The sequence below is a fragment of the Octopus bimaculoides genome, chromosome 10 (assembly GCF_046866305.1).
Source record: "Octopus bimaculoides isolate indiv1 chromosome 10, ASM4686630v1, whole genome shotgun sequence".
NCBI lineage: Eukaryota > Metazoa > Mollusca > Cephalopoda > Octopoda > Octopodidae > Octopus > Octopus bimaculoides.
In genome coordinates, this window is record NC_142937.1 from 46030455 (window position 1) to 46047229 (window position 16775).

At 34.8% G+C, this 16775-nt stretch overlaps 1 protein-coding gene across 8 annotated transcripts in view; it reads left to right on the forward strand.

Moving 5' to 3' along the window:
- LOC106874115 (uncharacterized) overlaps positions 1-16775 on the forward strand; it is a 164398-nt gene that overhangs the window by 108166 nt on the left and 39457 nt on the right. Inside the window, exon 1 of one of the 8 annotated variants that reach the window (XM_052971162.2) lies at positions 4821-4862. The exons of the other annotated variants lie outside the window; for them this stretch is intronic. Coding sequence (XP_052827122.1) covers positions 4836-4862 — 27 coding nt within the window. The 5' untranslated portion in view covers positions 4821-4835. Of the gene's footprint in view, positions 1-4820; positions 4863-16775 lie in introns of those variants that run through there. 8 annotated transcript variants of the gene reach the window in all.

Sequence of the window (16775 nt, forward strand, 5' to 3'; positions counted from 1 at the left end):
GCAATCAACAACATCATGATATTGGATACTGTGTGACGTCTTAAATAATAATATGCTTGGATTTGGCCATATTGATAAGTGGTATGAATATTAACTTAGTAAAATGCTAGAAAGTAAGAAATATAAGCTGTTGTGGAACTTTAACATTCAAACTGAGGACAGTAATAGAAGCTAGAAGGCCTGATTTAGTAGTAGTAGTAGACAGAGAGAATAGAAAGTGCCAAGTAATTGACTTTACAGTCTCAAATGATGAGAAAGCCAATATAAGAGGTTTAGAGAAAATAGCAAAGTACCAGGACCTAGGTATTGAGTTACAGAGGCTATGGAAAGTGCAGGTAAAATGTATCCCAGTTGTTATAGGTGCATTAGGAACTATTCCTAAAGATTTGAACAGATGGATAGAAGAAATAGGCATAAAACCTATTTTAGTGTAGCTCCAGAAAATAGTCTCATTAGGGACAGCTAGGATACTTAGGAAGGTTCTAGGCATCTACGGTTTCTTGTAGCCTGATGTGAGGACTTTTTTCCAACAGTCTAGTTTCATCATCATTATCATCATCATCATCATCATCATTTAATATCTGTTTTTCATGCCGGCATGCATAAATGAAATGATAATAGTAATAATCCTTTCTGCAATAGGCACAAGGCCAAAAAGTTCAGGGGAGGAGGTAAGTTGATTACATTGACCCCAGTGCTTGACTAGTACTTATTTTATCTATCCCAAAAGAATAAAAGCAAAGTCGATCTTGGTGGAATTTGAACTTGGATGAAATGCCACTAAGCATTTTGTCCGACATGATAACAATTCTGCCAGCTCACAACCTTAATAATAATAATAATAATAATAATCTTTTCTACTAAAGGCGCAAGGCCTGAAATTTTATGGGAGGGGACAAGTCAATTACATTAACTCCAGTACTCAACTGGTAGTTAATTTATCAACATCAAAAGGATGAAAGGCAAAGTCAACCTCAGTGGAATTTGAACTCAGAATGTAAGGATGAATGAAATGATGCTAAACATTTTGCCTGGCATGTTCACAATTCTGCTAGCTTGCTGTCTTTTTAATAAAAATAATAAAACATATGCTTAATTATAGAGTAAACATAATTTCACTGATGAACAATTCCCTGATTAGGAACATTAATCCTTGAGGAGATGAAAATATCATGACTGCTAAAAAAATAAGAAAGTTTATAGGCTGATCTAGCTTAGCTCATAATCTCTCATTTTAGAAATACTTTTGGTTTTATCAATGTTTATATATTTTTTTAAAATAAATTTTATAATTCATATTTACAGTTTAAAAAATTCTTTTATTGAAATCATGACTAAGTCAATCAAGTCAATTGCTTGTTAGTGAATTTGTTGGTAATTTGTTGCTAGCCAAGTATTTAAATAGGATTAAAACAAAATAAGTTTACCATAAATCAGAAACTTGATAGTAGGTTCACCATTAATTAGAAAATGACCTTATTTTTTATTTCCTTTTAGGTTTTGCTTTTCCTGTGCAATGATTTTAATTATTTCATATTGATTAAAATGAGAAGCTGCTTCATAAAACTTATATTTTGAAGTATTATCACAATGAAAGAAATCTTTAAAGGAAAAAGAAAAGCCTTTCCCCACTACATTTTTTAAGAACCCATTTAGTGCTAATTGTAAAGTTTATGCAGTTCACTCCCCAACACCCATTCCTACTCAATGCACACAGCTGCTTCCCAGTTCTTTCCACCTTACCACAGCTTTCTCTTTCTCCTATTTACCTTCATATCTTTTAACTTCATACATTTCACTTATTCATCTTATCCTTCAATTCATCCAAGATACTCTATTAACACTGAACCTTTAGCAAACTGAACCATTAGCAAATGACCTTCATAGAAAACTATCATCCTTTAGGCTTTGAGTGAGCACCTGACACTCCAACCTTCGCCTCAGACACATTACAGTTCCCTTCCTTCATTTTTATGACAGGACAGTATGCTGTCTCTCATACATTGACATTGCTACTCTAATCAATCACACTTCAAGTTTTTATTTGTTATAAGAGCTATAGAAATACAACATTATATTACAAGCAGTAGAATACTGTACCACAGGATGTTAATGTTATCAGGGATGGGGATAAGAGTTACTCCATGTATGAATGAGGACACTACTGAATAGGGATTTGTGTTTTAGAGGCTAGTCAGTTAAAATTCATTTAATGTGTGTGTGTTGAATGTTCACCTGACTAACCTTAGTCTCTCCTGAACTCCACACTGTCCCATTTAACACTGACAAGTGACAGACTTTAGACACATTGTTTGCTGAAGCTTCTAGAATTTCATTTTGTTAGATTCTTATTTGTTCTGTTTTGTGTGATTTTTTGTCTGATACGTTAGTTGGTTAATGTTTGTGAACTAACATACCTTGCAGTGATTATTGTAATTGCTGCTTGTATTGTTAACTTGGATATATATCCTGTTTCTTTTAATTGGCCCGACCCTTTACTGGTTCCAGCAAGTTTTAGTACTAAGCCCACTTTCCCCTGTAATGACTATTTTTCTATTAATTTAATGTCCACTTTTTCATATTTGCATGGGTTAGACAGAGTTTGTCAAGGCAAATTTTCCTTCTTGTTGCCAACCCTCACCTGTTTCCAAACAAGGTCATATTTTCCCATTGTTAACCCTTTGGAGACAGAGCCTCATTTGGAGTTTCAGTGCCAAGAAGATGAAGCCCTTTTCACAAGCCCTACAGAAGGCATGCACTTGTTTAAAAAAAAATTATGAAAAATAAAGTAATTACTTTACATATATAATACTATATACATTATTGTAGGAAATTGAATGAACTAATACAATCTTCTTCTTCATTCGACTTTTTGGATGACAACTCAGTCCGAAGGATTAAACATATTTTTTACAGAAGACTAGGAATGAATAATATCACTTGTACACACAAACACACAGAGGTATATATACGTGTGTGTGTGTGTGTGTGTGTGTGTGTGTGTGTGTGTGTGTGTGTGTGTGTGTGTGTGTGTCAGGTTGTAACAAAAGTTCTGTCCGTTTTTTTTTTTTAAGGTTCTATAAAACAATAGAAAAACTGTCTGATTTATTTAATCATTAATATAGTCACTGTTCTTTTTTGACTTCTTTCCATCTGTCAACAAGCTTTTTAATGCCACATTCATAAAATTCCTTAGGTTTAGAAGTGTAAAAGGAAATTAACTCATTTTTGACTTCTCTTGAAGTAAGTCTTAATCCACTCAAATGATTTTGTAAACTTCTAAAGAGATGGTAGTCTGTAGGTATGAGATTCAAAGAATATGGTGGGCAATGCATAATTTCCCAGGCATATTTTCTTGGAGATCTTTGGTCTTTTGTGCAGTGTGATGTTTTGCATTATGATGAAGGATGACTCTTTTTCTGTTTGTTAATGATGGATGGCTTTGCTGCAGAGCTGCTTCCAAATGTATTAGCTTTGGCAGTATACATCGACAGTTATTGTTTGATTATCGTCTAGTGGCTTGTGATTAATTATTCTACACATATCCTATCATACGCTCAGAAGAATCTTCCTTGAATGCAGGCCACTTTTGGGCTGCTGAGCTGGTTTTTCACCATGATTGAGCCACTGATGTTTTTACTTAATATTATGGTAAAGTATTGATTTTTCATCTCCAGTAATGACTCTTCAAAAAAGGTCACTGGTAGCTCATGAGATTGCAATGATGCACAGCAGTCAACACATTGTTTGCAAATGTCTGCAGAGAGTTCATGTAGAACACATTTTCCAACCTTTGACACATTACCAAACCTTCTCAATTCATGACGAATGGTGGGATGGCTTATATTGAAGCCTGTGCTTAGTTCTTGAACTGTAACAGTTGAGTTTGCTTCAACATTAGCTTCCAATACATCAGGATCCATCCCTCTTGGGCACCATTCTCTTGATTCACCCATCAGGCTGTAGTCCCCATTTCTGAATCATGAAAACTATCTTCTGCATGCTCTTTTATGCCATCGCCATAAGTATTTTGGAGTGGTTTTACTGCTACATTTGCACTATTCCCTTTTTGAAATCCATAAGGAATAATATGACATATGTTCTTTGCTTGGAGTGAATATGGGATCATATGACAAAATCATTAATATATTATTTTCTTTTAGATTTTGTCATTTTCCAAATAGAATTGGGAAGTTAAACACCTTTAAGTCTAACTAAATATTTACTTAAAAAGGAACGGACAGAACTTTTGTTACAACCTGATCTATTATATATATACACACACACACATGTATATTAAGAAAAATATGAGTTAGAGGTTATGCAACAGTCTAAGGGATAAATGTATCCGTAGGCACTACTGGTGTATTACCTCACTATGTATAGTCCTAGCTATTAGGTATACAATAGTAGGTAACTTAAAGGTAAAACTGTGGTTTAATATATATAGAAAAGAAAAGAAAAGGAGGAATAATAAAAAAAAAAGTAAATAGTAAATAAATAAAAGTCAATAAAAATATAATATGAGTTGGCAATCTAACGTTATATTTTTATTGATTTTCATTTATTTACTATTTACCTTTCTTTATTATTCCTTTACGTAGCCCATATATATACATTATGTCATACTAACTTTAAAAAGCATCCTTAGTTTTTAACAAGGGCATTATTTGTAATCATAGGGACTAACCTAGCGGCCACTAACAGCGTTATATATGACAATTACCAACACCGGATATCTCCACCAGGTATAACTCCTTCGACTAACACCGCTAGTCAACTAGTAATTTTCCCTACTTACTGCTCTATTCATCTAGCTGAAGAAATGTACATACATGTGGAACCCAAAAAGTCATGAAAATGTAAGCCTAAAGACTTAACAAGCTTTTTCCTTTTTTTTTTGCCTTTTCCTTTTCCTTTCATTTTCCCTTTTTCTCCTATTTATATTCCTCTAAATCATTCTGACAATGTTTGTTAAATGGAATAAGATAAATGCAAATTTACTTTGATTTGATAAACAGAAACAGCTGTAACTGGTTCTAAACTACAATTAAACTATGACCTTTTTATACCAATGATCAACTTCTCATTGTTTATTATTGCTCCATTTCTTTTCTTTTATACACACACACACACACATATACACTCGTACACACTCATACACATGCATGCACACATACCTAAACATAATGAGTTTCTTTCAATTTGTCTACCAAATCCACTCACAAGGCTTTGGTTGGCTTCAGGCTACAGTAGAAGACAATTGCTTAAGGTGCCACACAGTGAGAATGAACCTGAGACCACATGGTTGGGAAACAATCTTCTCAACCACACACTTATGCTTGTACTTGTTTAATAGCAAAAAGGATTCCGGCAGGGTGGTTGAAATTCATGAACATTGGTTCCAGCAATATTTCTCAAAAGCGGTTCTATGAAAAAACACCTCCTTTTTTGGGGGGGGGGGTTCTGCAAGATAAGATGTTTTTATATAAAATTTAATAGAAATCTATTTCATAGAAAGATAATATTCAGCTTTTTCAAATTAAAAAATTATATATATTTTTATTGAATGAATTCTATTTATAAAACAATTTTCTTTTTATTGAGGTTTTGTGATTTTTGAAAAATCTTACAGTTTCTACCACAAATTAAGTTTGAGAATTATCACTCCAAACTTTTAAGTTTAAATCTAGCCAATATTGATTTTGTCCTTAATTTCTCTAGAGTTGCCTGTTATTTAGCCTTTAGTCAGAGCTGTTATCAGTGATATTCCTGTTGTGAATGCCATCTTTTTTCTAGGAAAATGTATCTAGGACTACATATCCAATAATCCTTCCATTTTCTTTTTTATTTAAGATGGTGTAGTTTGATTAGCAGGAGAGTTTAGCTACTATAGCTAGCAGGTCAACTATTGATTCAAGTTTCTTTGATAAAATAAGTAACAAGCAATGAATATGTTAGAGCTGGTGATCAAGTATAAACTGTTACTCATGAGCAAGTATGGCCTGGTAACATGTACTGACAGTTATAACACGTCAGAAACACTAGATTTGAATAGACCCAAATCTTAAGAAGATGCTATCTCAAACTAAAGCAATTTGATGGATTGTTCATTAAAACATTGGGAAAATTTTATAAGAAAATAGAAATTGTAAATGTTATTGTTGCTGAAAGCGAAGAAAAATATCACTTGCTTGGGATGGATGTGATAAATGTTGATAGTTCAAGATTAATTCATGAACTTGAAGTTCCAAGATAATTTATGAAATTAATAGGTTTTAAGATTAACATTCTTTCCAAAAGAAATTTCAGGTCATGTGAGGCAATACACATTAAACCATTAGTTGTAGTGAAGCTCAAGAAACTTATTAATGAAGGTCTTTTAGAAGATTGTCCCGAGGGAATAAACAGGCCTACTAAATGAAATCAGATGCCCTTCAAAATATATGGAGACTATAAAGTGAATGAAAGTATTTGTTCAGATTCTTATTCGATTCCAAATACTGAATCGATATTCATTCCCTATATGTCATCAATTATTTTACAAATTTAGATTTATTAGCAGATAGAAATGTGTTCTGGAGCAGAAGTTACTACAATGGCTACACCAATGAGCTTTTAAGATGGAACATATCTTCCATACAAAGTTAAAACAGCTAATGTTATCTTTCAGAGAGCAACTGACCATGTTTAAAATGTCATTGATAATGTTTTTTTGTTTTTCTTAAATCAATATGACAGACACACACAAGTATGGCTGTGTTGTTGGGATCTTGCTTCCTAACCATGTGGGTTCAGTGGGTTCAGTCTCACTGAGATAACTTTGGCAAGTGTTTTCTACTCTAGCCTATAAGCTGATTAAAGCCTTGTTAGTGAATTTGGTAGACAGAAACTGAAAGAAACCTGTCGTGTTTTGTGTGTGTAAAATAGTTACATCATGTCATGGTCATCAAATGTAACAGTTTTATGTTACAGATAGATGTAATGGATGCAGTGGTGATTAGTATTGAAAACAGGTTAGTTATAACTTTGTGGGACAATGAGATATGCACCCAAAATGAATTAAGAATAAACTCTTACAGATTTTATTTATCCGTCACAATCTTGTTGGGGACAGTGTACAGAGGTGTTGTAGTTGTCTGTTTTCCAGTAGTAAGGGGATGATAGTAATGACAAGGCTTGTGCACTTTTAAGGTAATGTTTGTGTTTGATGTAAATGCTAGAGAGAGGTAGAAACATTGTATTAGATATATAGTGCTCAGTATATCAGAGGGTGCTCAATCCTGAGAGGAAGGGGAGGAATAAATGATACATTCTGGTATGAGAAAGAGTGAAAACAAACTGCCTGAAAATATTCAGAGAAGGTTCAAATTTATACATGTTTGAAAGTCGAAAGTAGGTTGGGAGTACAAAGAAAGTGAATGTGTTTATCTGTGTTGAACCAGTAGGTATAGGTTAAAATAGTGAGGAAAGGCAAACAAGTAGTCAAGGTAAGACTAGGGCATTTGATTTCATTTAATTCAATTTAAAAATTTAGCTACATAATGAATGGTAAAAATAGTACAAAACTAGTAAAGATAGTCTCTGACAGCTGTTTCTGGGATATCCCAGTTATTGGATCATCATACCAAGTGAAAGACTCTATAAGCTGGGTATACTGTCATCATAGGAATATAGGTTAGACAGTAGAAAGAATACTCCTCATCAGCAATATTTGTTGTGGTTCATTATCTCCAGGAGGGGATGAGGTCTAATTAAATCCAGTAGGATCGGGTCTTCTTTAGGTAAATTCATGATCAGAAAGACTGGTTAAGTGGTATGTCAAGGTGAGAAAGAATTGTTATACAGTACTCTATATTGAGAGGAGGTGAAACTGAATGCTAGCAGTGTTGTGCATAGAATAAAGATCCATTCTGGTGTAAGAGGTATGCATTGGATATATATTGTTCAGTATATTGAAGGGTATTTGTTCCAGAGTTAGAGTGAATGCTAGCAGTTCCAAAGTAGTGTGGATAATGAAAGGAGGAATAAATAATATATTCTAATGTGAGAGAAAAGATAGATAGGTAGAAACATTGTATTAGATATATAGTGCTCAGTATATTAGAGGGTGCTCAGTCCTGAGAGGAGGGGGAGGAATAAATGATACATTCTGGTATGAGAAAAGTAGATCTATATAAGGAGGGGTATTATAGTCTTGGGGGAAATTAGAGGGAGCGAATGGAGAAGGGCTAGTAAATTGTCATTCCCATCTAAAGAGTTTGGGGGTGGAGGTGCTCAAGATGTAAAGGCTGACAGATAAGGGACAGAATAAACTGGGCAGATGCCAGGCCTAAGAGGTGGATAATTAAAGAGAGGGTGTGGTTGTGATAATAAAGTGGACATAAGAAAGATAATAGACAAGTGTAAATGTGGGTACTCAAATCTTACTTGGTTGGATATGTATGGTTTACTAACCATGAAGGAGAGCTAGAACCCTATAAATAGGTGTCAAACTGTAAAGAAAAGATTTAAGATTTAATATTTAAGGTTTAAGATTTACCTCCTGACTCAAAGGGAAGCCACCATTAGCTGTTTTTTGAACAAGACATTCACACATCTACAACTTCAACTACTGTTCTAACTGAAATTTTGGTGGCACATCTACTTGAGCATTCAAAATGCATACCTACTAGTTTGAGTCACCTTGACTTAAACTCCCGGCATCTTCTGCGTTGAATCAAATTTCTCCTTAGATGTTGAGTAAATGAATATGGCCCATCTTAGGTGAATGGAGAAAGACAGTTGACTCATAGATTTCCAAGTATCAATGTCAAGAATAATGGAAAGAAACTTGCGGAAAAATGTAGGCTAAGGTTTTGATTCCTGGCTAAGAATCCAAGAACTAACTCAGTGGTTCTCAACAAGGGTCCATATGAACTTTGGAGGGGATGGGGTCTATGCAAGCAAAATAGTAAATTGGGGATCCACTATAGTTTATTAAAGATCCATGAAAAAGTTTGCATTTGATGTATTTATTGCAAGAAACAGCTCAGTTTCTTTCTGTAACATTTTATAAAGTTCAACCTATACAAGTTAATTCATGAAAAATAAAGTAGGATTTTTGAAAGAAATATCTATAAAACTAGTCTTTAAACATTGAATGATTATGGGGGTCTACTAGAATAAAATACTAATCAAAGGGGTCCATAGGCAAAACATGATTAAGAATCACTGTAACCAATGGTTCTTGTTAATAGAAATCAACAAACAAATCATTTGCTGATCTGAACTGATATCTAGCAAACCAATAATGAATTGTTACAATCACAGAGAACAGCAAAACTTAAAACACTAAAATACGTATTCATTTTTAGTACATTTTGGCAGATTTGAATGTGAATGTACTAATTGCTGTCGTATTTTGCCTACAGGGAACAACTTCTTCTCTCATACAGTGAGTGTTCACAACACTCTTGATTCATTGAGGTAAGAGAGCTTTGAGACACTTCAGTGTTTTGACCTGGTTGTGTCTCCCTAGTTGAAGCTACCCCTGAATGAATAAATCCAAACAAGAGTTTTGGTTCTTGTTTACAGAAATCATCAAGCAAATTATTTTTTGTCTGCCAGACTGATAAATCATCTCACACATGGAGAACAGCAAAGATCAAAATAATGACATACATATTCACTCTTAGCATATTCATGTTCAAATCTGTCATGACATATTAAGAAAAAACACAACCAGGTGTCTGAAAGTCTGCTTACCTCAATGATTCAAATGTGTTGTGAACACATTGTATGAAAGTTGTTTTTCATTAACAAAATACAACAGTGCCTAGCTTATTTACAATGAATCTTCTAGACTATTAAGAATGTATATGTGCATCATTGAAACAATAAGTCTGCAGTAACTGCTTTAATGCTTGAAAACTTTATAAGCATGTCAAGCATATATAAATTCTAAACAACTATTCTTTGCAGTGAAGCTCTAATATTTTCACCTGAAGAATTCAAAAAGCAAATTATGAAAAGTGTTTGTGACTATGTTCATTGTGGAATTACTGCTATGTGCAGTTGTTTAAAACTAGAAGCCATGAACTGGCAATTCACACAAGGTTTTGGATCATTAAATATGCAATGATAAAAACAAACAAAAATTAAAAAAACAGTCTTCGTTTGTGGCTCAAGGTGTTACGTATCTGGGCATGTGTACACATTGATCATGCTTTTGTTGGATTGCATTTCATGTAGGTATGAGGGCATTCATATATCTTTAGGATAGAGTCAAGCATTAGTCTGGTTCATTTGTTTATTGTTGTGCTGTGTGTATATGTATGTGACAATGTTCAAACAAGGTTATGTGTAACAAGTTTTATTTCATGTTTTACAAAGGTGCATGCAAAATAATATAAAAGGTGTATAAACTGTTTGTTCCCTCATTAGTGAATTTAATCAGTTAGTGTGGTTAGTAATTAAGCCAGTAGTCGTTGAGGGTTAAAAGTTCATGCTGAAAGAATAGAGAGTGAGCATTGCTCTAGTTACATAGCATGGTAGTTGTCATGGCCAGGAGTAAAAGAGAGCTAGCAGTCCTAGCTGTGTGGGCAGCTGACAAGTTGCCTGCCTAGAAGGAAAAACAGAAAAAGAGAGAGAATGGCTGTCTGGCTAGGGTTTTTATACCTCCCTAGTAGAAGTGCCATCCAAGCGCAACCTACTGACAACAGAATTAGTTAACATTACTCTCCCCTGTTCTCTTTAGCCTTTATGGCTCTTGCTACATATCTGATACAAAGAGCTCAGCTATAAAACAGGTGTTATAAGAAATTTTTTTTCTTGGGAAAGTGAACCAAAGGTTTTGCTGATGGATAATGGTCCTGAATTTCATGATAATAATTTCTATTTCTGGTTACAGAAAATTGGCTGCATCCTTTGTTGTGTATGTACACATGCCCAATAAATGTTGGTTGTGGATTAGTGAATCTTGCTGTTTTGGTTTACTTTCGAGTATTTCTGATGTGTCATTTACATTAAACCTTTAAAAATATGATGTAGTAATTTTGAGCTAAATAAAGTTACACTACTCTGCTTTTTTTCTTTCACAAATGTTTCTTCTGCTAAAAATGAACAAGCCTATCAATCCAATAATCTCTGATATTTTATGAGATGATACTTTACCATCAACTGCATTAAAATTAGTCACTGGCTTCTTACATTAACAACATTTCTCATGATCAGTAAAGGACTAGAGAATCATGCATTTTACATTCTAATCATCAATATTTCTCATTCTAACTATGAGTAAGTCCAAGAGTGTGATAGTTCTGATGCTGCTTTAGCTATTACAAAAGTAGTGCAAAAGTGGGCATAACTTTTTTATTAACTGACATAAGTCATTCAAATTGCACAGGTTGGTAGAGTAACTTGTTCTCTGTTTAATAGTAATATTCAACATTGTCTCTGCCACAAGTGATGCATTTATGCCATTGTTGAACCCATGTTTTGAATCCTCTTTGAAAAAATTTCTGGCATGCACATTCCACTTTTTCACAGCCATTTCCATCTCATGTCATGGAATCTTTGTCATCTCTGTTAACAACCTGTAGATTTATGTGAATGTTGGATAGCCTGCACTGTTTCTTCATCAAAAAGTAAATGATGGTACATTACATCTGCTTGGAACCTATTATTTGCCTGCAAGGAAGAAGAGTTAGTCTACCCACATGTGTTATTTGAATGATCTATGTCTGATAATTAAAAAGCTATGTCCATTTTTACATCTCTTTTGATATAACATTTATATAAGGATCTTCCTTAAGGAGAAAACTATACCTGTTGTTGACATTTGTTAATAACATAAAATCAACCATCAAGGGAATGTTTGAAGCTGTTTGCATTACCATTCCCTGACGAAAACCTAATATGACAATAGTAGCTAGAAATGCACACATATATATATATAAATATATACATAGTAAGCTCAATTGTCTAACAGTTATATCATCTTTTTCTTCCTTCTTTTTCTCCCTCTTTTTCTTCCACCATCTTTCTAACTCTTCACCTTATCTTCTTTTTCTCCTTCCTTTTTCTTTCTCCTCTCTTTCCCTTCAGCTAATCACATGAAAGTGTTACAATTACATTCTCCCTACCTCACATCATGCATGCTTTCCTCTCCCTCTTTTTCTCTCTCCCTCTTTCTTTCTCTCTCTTTTTCTATAATCATGTGAAAGCATTACCAATGAGCAAAGTAATGCAATGACAAGAAGAATTATTATCAGACATAGATATAGATTACATAATTTCCCCCTGCCATATTTGCTAGAACTATTAAGTATTTATCTTGCAATGCATTAATATATTCCTTAACTTCTTGCTTACTAAAAACTGATTATTCTCATATCATCCTTGTTTATCCTTTTAATTCACTCCTATGACAAACCAGTTACAATTTCTCTCTAGTTTTCAAAACCTTCCTTTTAACTTTGTATTAAAGGCTTAACTATAAAATTGTTAATCAATTTCAAGATTACCTCCTCCAATTAAAACCTACATATCCTACCCAGTTTCCTGTATTTGAGACCCTTCTTCATTGACCTTTTTAAATCATTATGTACAATGATATTTCAGTCACTCACAACCACATCCCACCCCAAGATAGCAGAATTCAAACTTAGTGCAATTGCATGTACCAAAGCAAATCCATCTGAAGCTTTCCAAACTAATCTATGATAAACACTTGCTTTATTTAAACAACCTATCACCTATAGTGCAACCTAGTTTATAGCTAATGTGTATATTTGTACTATTATTAAGTATTGCACTCAAATATCAATAGAGTTATTAACAGAAGGCATTGCCATCATAGAAGCATTGTTATCGGGCATGGGAAATATTATCTTGCTTGGAAATAAATGGATGAGAGTTGGGAACAGGACGGGTGTCTGGCTGTAGAAATTTTGCCTCAACAAATTTCATCTAACCCATGCAAGCATAGAAAGTGTATGTTAAATGATGATCACACACACTGTATGTGTATCTATCTATCTATCTATCTATCTATCTATCTATCTATATATATATATACATACTGCATGTGTGTGTGTATGTATATATCTATATATATATACATAGGGGTTGTACAAAATAATGGAAACACCATAGCATCATAATTTTGAAATGTCTATAAAACCATCAAAATCTTGTTTATTTTTGTTTTTCGATCTATTATTAGTGTCGCTTAATATGTTTTGCTAAAATTGCTGTTTCTTTTCAGATATCATCAGAAAAAGGTAATTAAAATGACAGATCTATGAGACTTTCAAAGAGGTCAAATTGTTGGTGCTCGTATGGCAGGAGCTAGTGTAACGAAAACATCTGAAATGTTTGGTGTATTAAGAAATACTGTCTCAAAAGTAATGACAGCTTTTGAGAAAGAGAGAAAAACCTCCTTGTTGAAACAAAACTCCGGAAGAAAACTAAAACTTTCAGATAGGGACTGTCAGATTCTTACATGAATTGTTAGAAAGGATCACAAAAGTACAGCTCCCAAAATTACTGCAGAGCTTAATGACCACCTCAAGAACCCAGTTTGCACAAAAACTGTTTGCTAGGAGCTGCACAAATCCAGATTTCATGGGAGGACTGCAATCAGAAAACCACTACTTTCAAAAACAAATGTTGCAAAGCATTTAGAGTGGAGTAAAAACCTACAGAATTGGTCCCTAGAGCAGTGGAAGAATGTTATTTTCTGGGATGAGTCATCCATTGCCTTATTTCCAACCACCAGCTGAGTATAGGTGTGGAAGCATTTGATCTAGACCGCATTTGATCCAGACTGCATTTGATCCAAAAGAAGCATTTGATACAGACTGCCTTCTTCCAACTGTTAAACATGGAGGAGGATCAGTGATGATCGGGGGGTGGGGGTGGGGGTGGCTATATCTTGGAAATCTGCCACTCAATGGTTTCCCTTCATGGCAGAATTAAAATCAAGACTATTTAAAGCATTTTATCTGATCAGATTCATCCTATGGTTACAGAACTGTTTCGAGAGGGAAACGCAATCTTTGAGGATGATAATGCACCAATTCACCCAGCTAAAGTTGTCACTGAATGGAATGAGGAACATTCTGGTGAAGTTGAGCATCTTATCTGGCCACTGCACTTCCCAGATCTCAATATTATTGAACATTTATAGTGCATTTTAGAAAAACAAGTAAGGAGTCAATATCTGCCTCCATCATCACTACAAGAACTGGAGACTGTTTTAGCTGAAGAATGGACAAAAATTTCTTTGGAAACAATTCAAACTTTGTACGAGTTCATACTTTGTAGAATTCAAGCTGTAATTACTGTCAAAGGTGGTCCTACCCTATATTATTAGGTTGGCAACTAAGTTCCCACGGTTTTTTAAAAATTTGAATTTTTTAAAAGGTTTAATAAAAAATAACAACTAATTAATCAATAATGTATTCACCCTTGTTGTTTACAACTTCTTCCGAATGTTCAACAAGATTTTCAATACCTCCTTGGTAGAAATCATCTGATTTCGACTCAAAAATTTGATCCAACCAAGCTCTCAATTCTGCATCAGTATTGAATGAAACTCTACGCATAGCATTTGAAAGAAACCGAAAGAGGTGGAAATCTGTTGGTGCCAAATCAGGAGAGTACGGCAGGTATGTCAGCACTTCCCAGCCATGCGTTTGAATGGCTTGCTCGGTCATATTGGCGATATGAGGGCGGGCGTTGTCGTGCAACAGAAGAACTCCATGCTGCTGATTTGGTCTTTTCTCTTGAATAGTCGTGTTGAGTCTTCCACCTGTTGAACCTTGAGTTCCGCGTTGACCATTTGGTTCCGTTCAAGCAATTCGTAATGGATAATCCCTTCCCAGTTCCACCAAACGCACATCATTGTTTTACGTGGATGATCTTGTTTCATGCACGGTGTCGCTTGTTTACCGAGGCTAAGCCATTCCCTACACTGCTTCATATTGATGTACAGGCACCATTTTTTGTCGCCAGTAACGATTCGGTAAAGAAATCGTTGCTTGTGTCCATGAGTCGAGTGTTAACGAGCAAGCAAACCAGCGGAGATTGTGGCTTGTTGATTTTTGTTGTTGTCACTTAAAGCATGTGGAACCCATGCACCATACTTCTGAACCTTTCCCATTGAGTGAAGATGCTTCTCTATAGCAGTGTGGGAGCCTTCTATTTTCTCTGTCAGTTCTCTTGTTGTTTAATGAGAATTTTTGCACAAAAGTTAGTTTAATTGCTCTTGCCCTCACTACCCTGCACACTGTATCGCTGCTGCCCCCACCCCAACACCCACACCCTATTTTTCTACCAAGGTTCTATGCTGAGATCCTTGTTACTTGTGAGTATACTCTACCACTACACCATCTCTCTTCTGCTCTCTCTTACACTTTTTACTGCTTCCTACTCTCGCTCCCTTGGTCACTCTTTCTCTCCTTCTCTTGTTTTTCTTCTAACTAGGTAACCAAGTATCTCTTTTACATCAACACACTTGTTTCTGGCCTCTTTCTTGTACCTCTCTCTCTTTCTTTCTTTCTTTCTTTCTCTCTCTCTCTCTCTCTCTCTCTCTCTCTCTCTCTCTCTCTCTCTCTCTCTCTCTCTCTCTCTCTCTCTCTGTAACTATGTACCTCCATAGTAAGACACCTATTTCTGCCTCTCTATTTCTCTGTTACATTCTAACCTTTCATCATCTGATACTGGATTACATCCTCTAAAACTCTCTCTGTTGTAGTGAGACACCTGCTTCTGTCTCTTTGTCACACTCTAACCTTTCAAGCCTCTGACACAAATTCCTCTCCTCAAATGCCCCTGCCCCTCTCATAATTTCTTGTCTTGCGAGTTATTTGGTTACCTTGGCAGTGCTGGTGCCATGTTAAAAGCATCCATTTCAAACTGTGATGTGGTTGGTGTTTGAAAGGACATCTAGCAGTAAAAATCATGCCAAAACTAACCTAGAACTCTTTCATCTATTTAGGCAAGTACCTTTTGTGCGGTTTTCATTCTCTTCTGAAGTACTAAATCATACTTTTCTCATGAAGTTGGTGTAACATTCAGTACTTGCCTTAGTAATTCAAAACTCTGTCCTCCTTTGATACTTTTTGTGAGTAGGTGACACACTTTCTATCCTCACAGTTTCCAAGCACACACTCAACATCTATCTTTTCCTCTTGTAGCCACATTGCAAAGTTGACCTTTTGTCAATACATTTTATTTATCACATTATCTGAAGTTTGTTTGATATCTTACCCCAGTCTGTTGCAAGATTCTCTGAAAAACCAAATTCTCTTAGTGCTACACAGTTATTTGTATTTTTAGAAATTTCAATAACTTTTACTTCAAAAACTGCTCTACATTTGTGTTTGTATTTTCTTCCATTTTTCTGAGAGGCATTTTCTCACAAAATGAAGAATTTTAACATATTGGTTCCTCCATGAGCCATCAGAGGGTCGGGGTGGTTATGTTTGTAAGACCTACACAATCATCCAGTAGGTTGTCTCATTATATCTTTTGAGAGCTGGCATGCTACAGTTTCTTAAGTATATGATTATGGTGCACTAGAGCAGCATTTTTTTAGTCTACATACTATAATTTTTTTGTTTTTCTTTTGATTTTCACATTTATATCATACTGAGTTTTACCATATAATGAGGTAAAATACGAGACTGAGTAAACAGAAAAATATAATTAGCAAAACGGAAGGTACCAAATGACCCACCGGTGGGTTGTGGGTAAAGCACTTTCTATCTGGTCCTTATGTCACATAT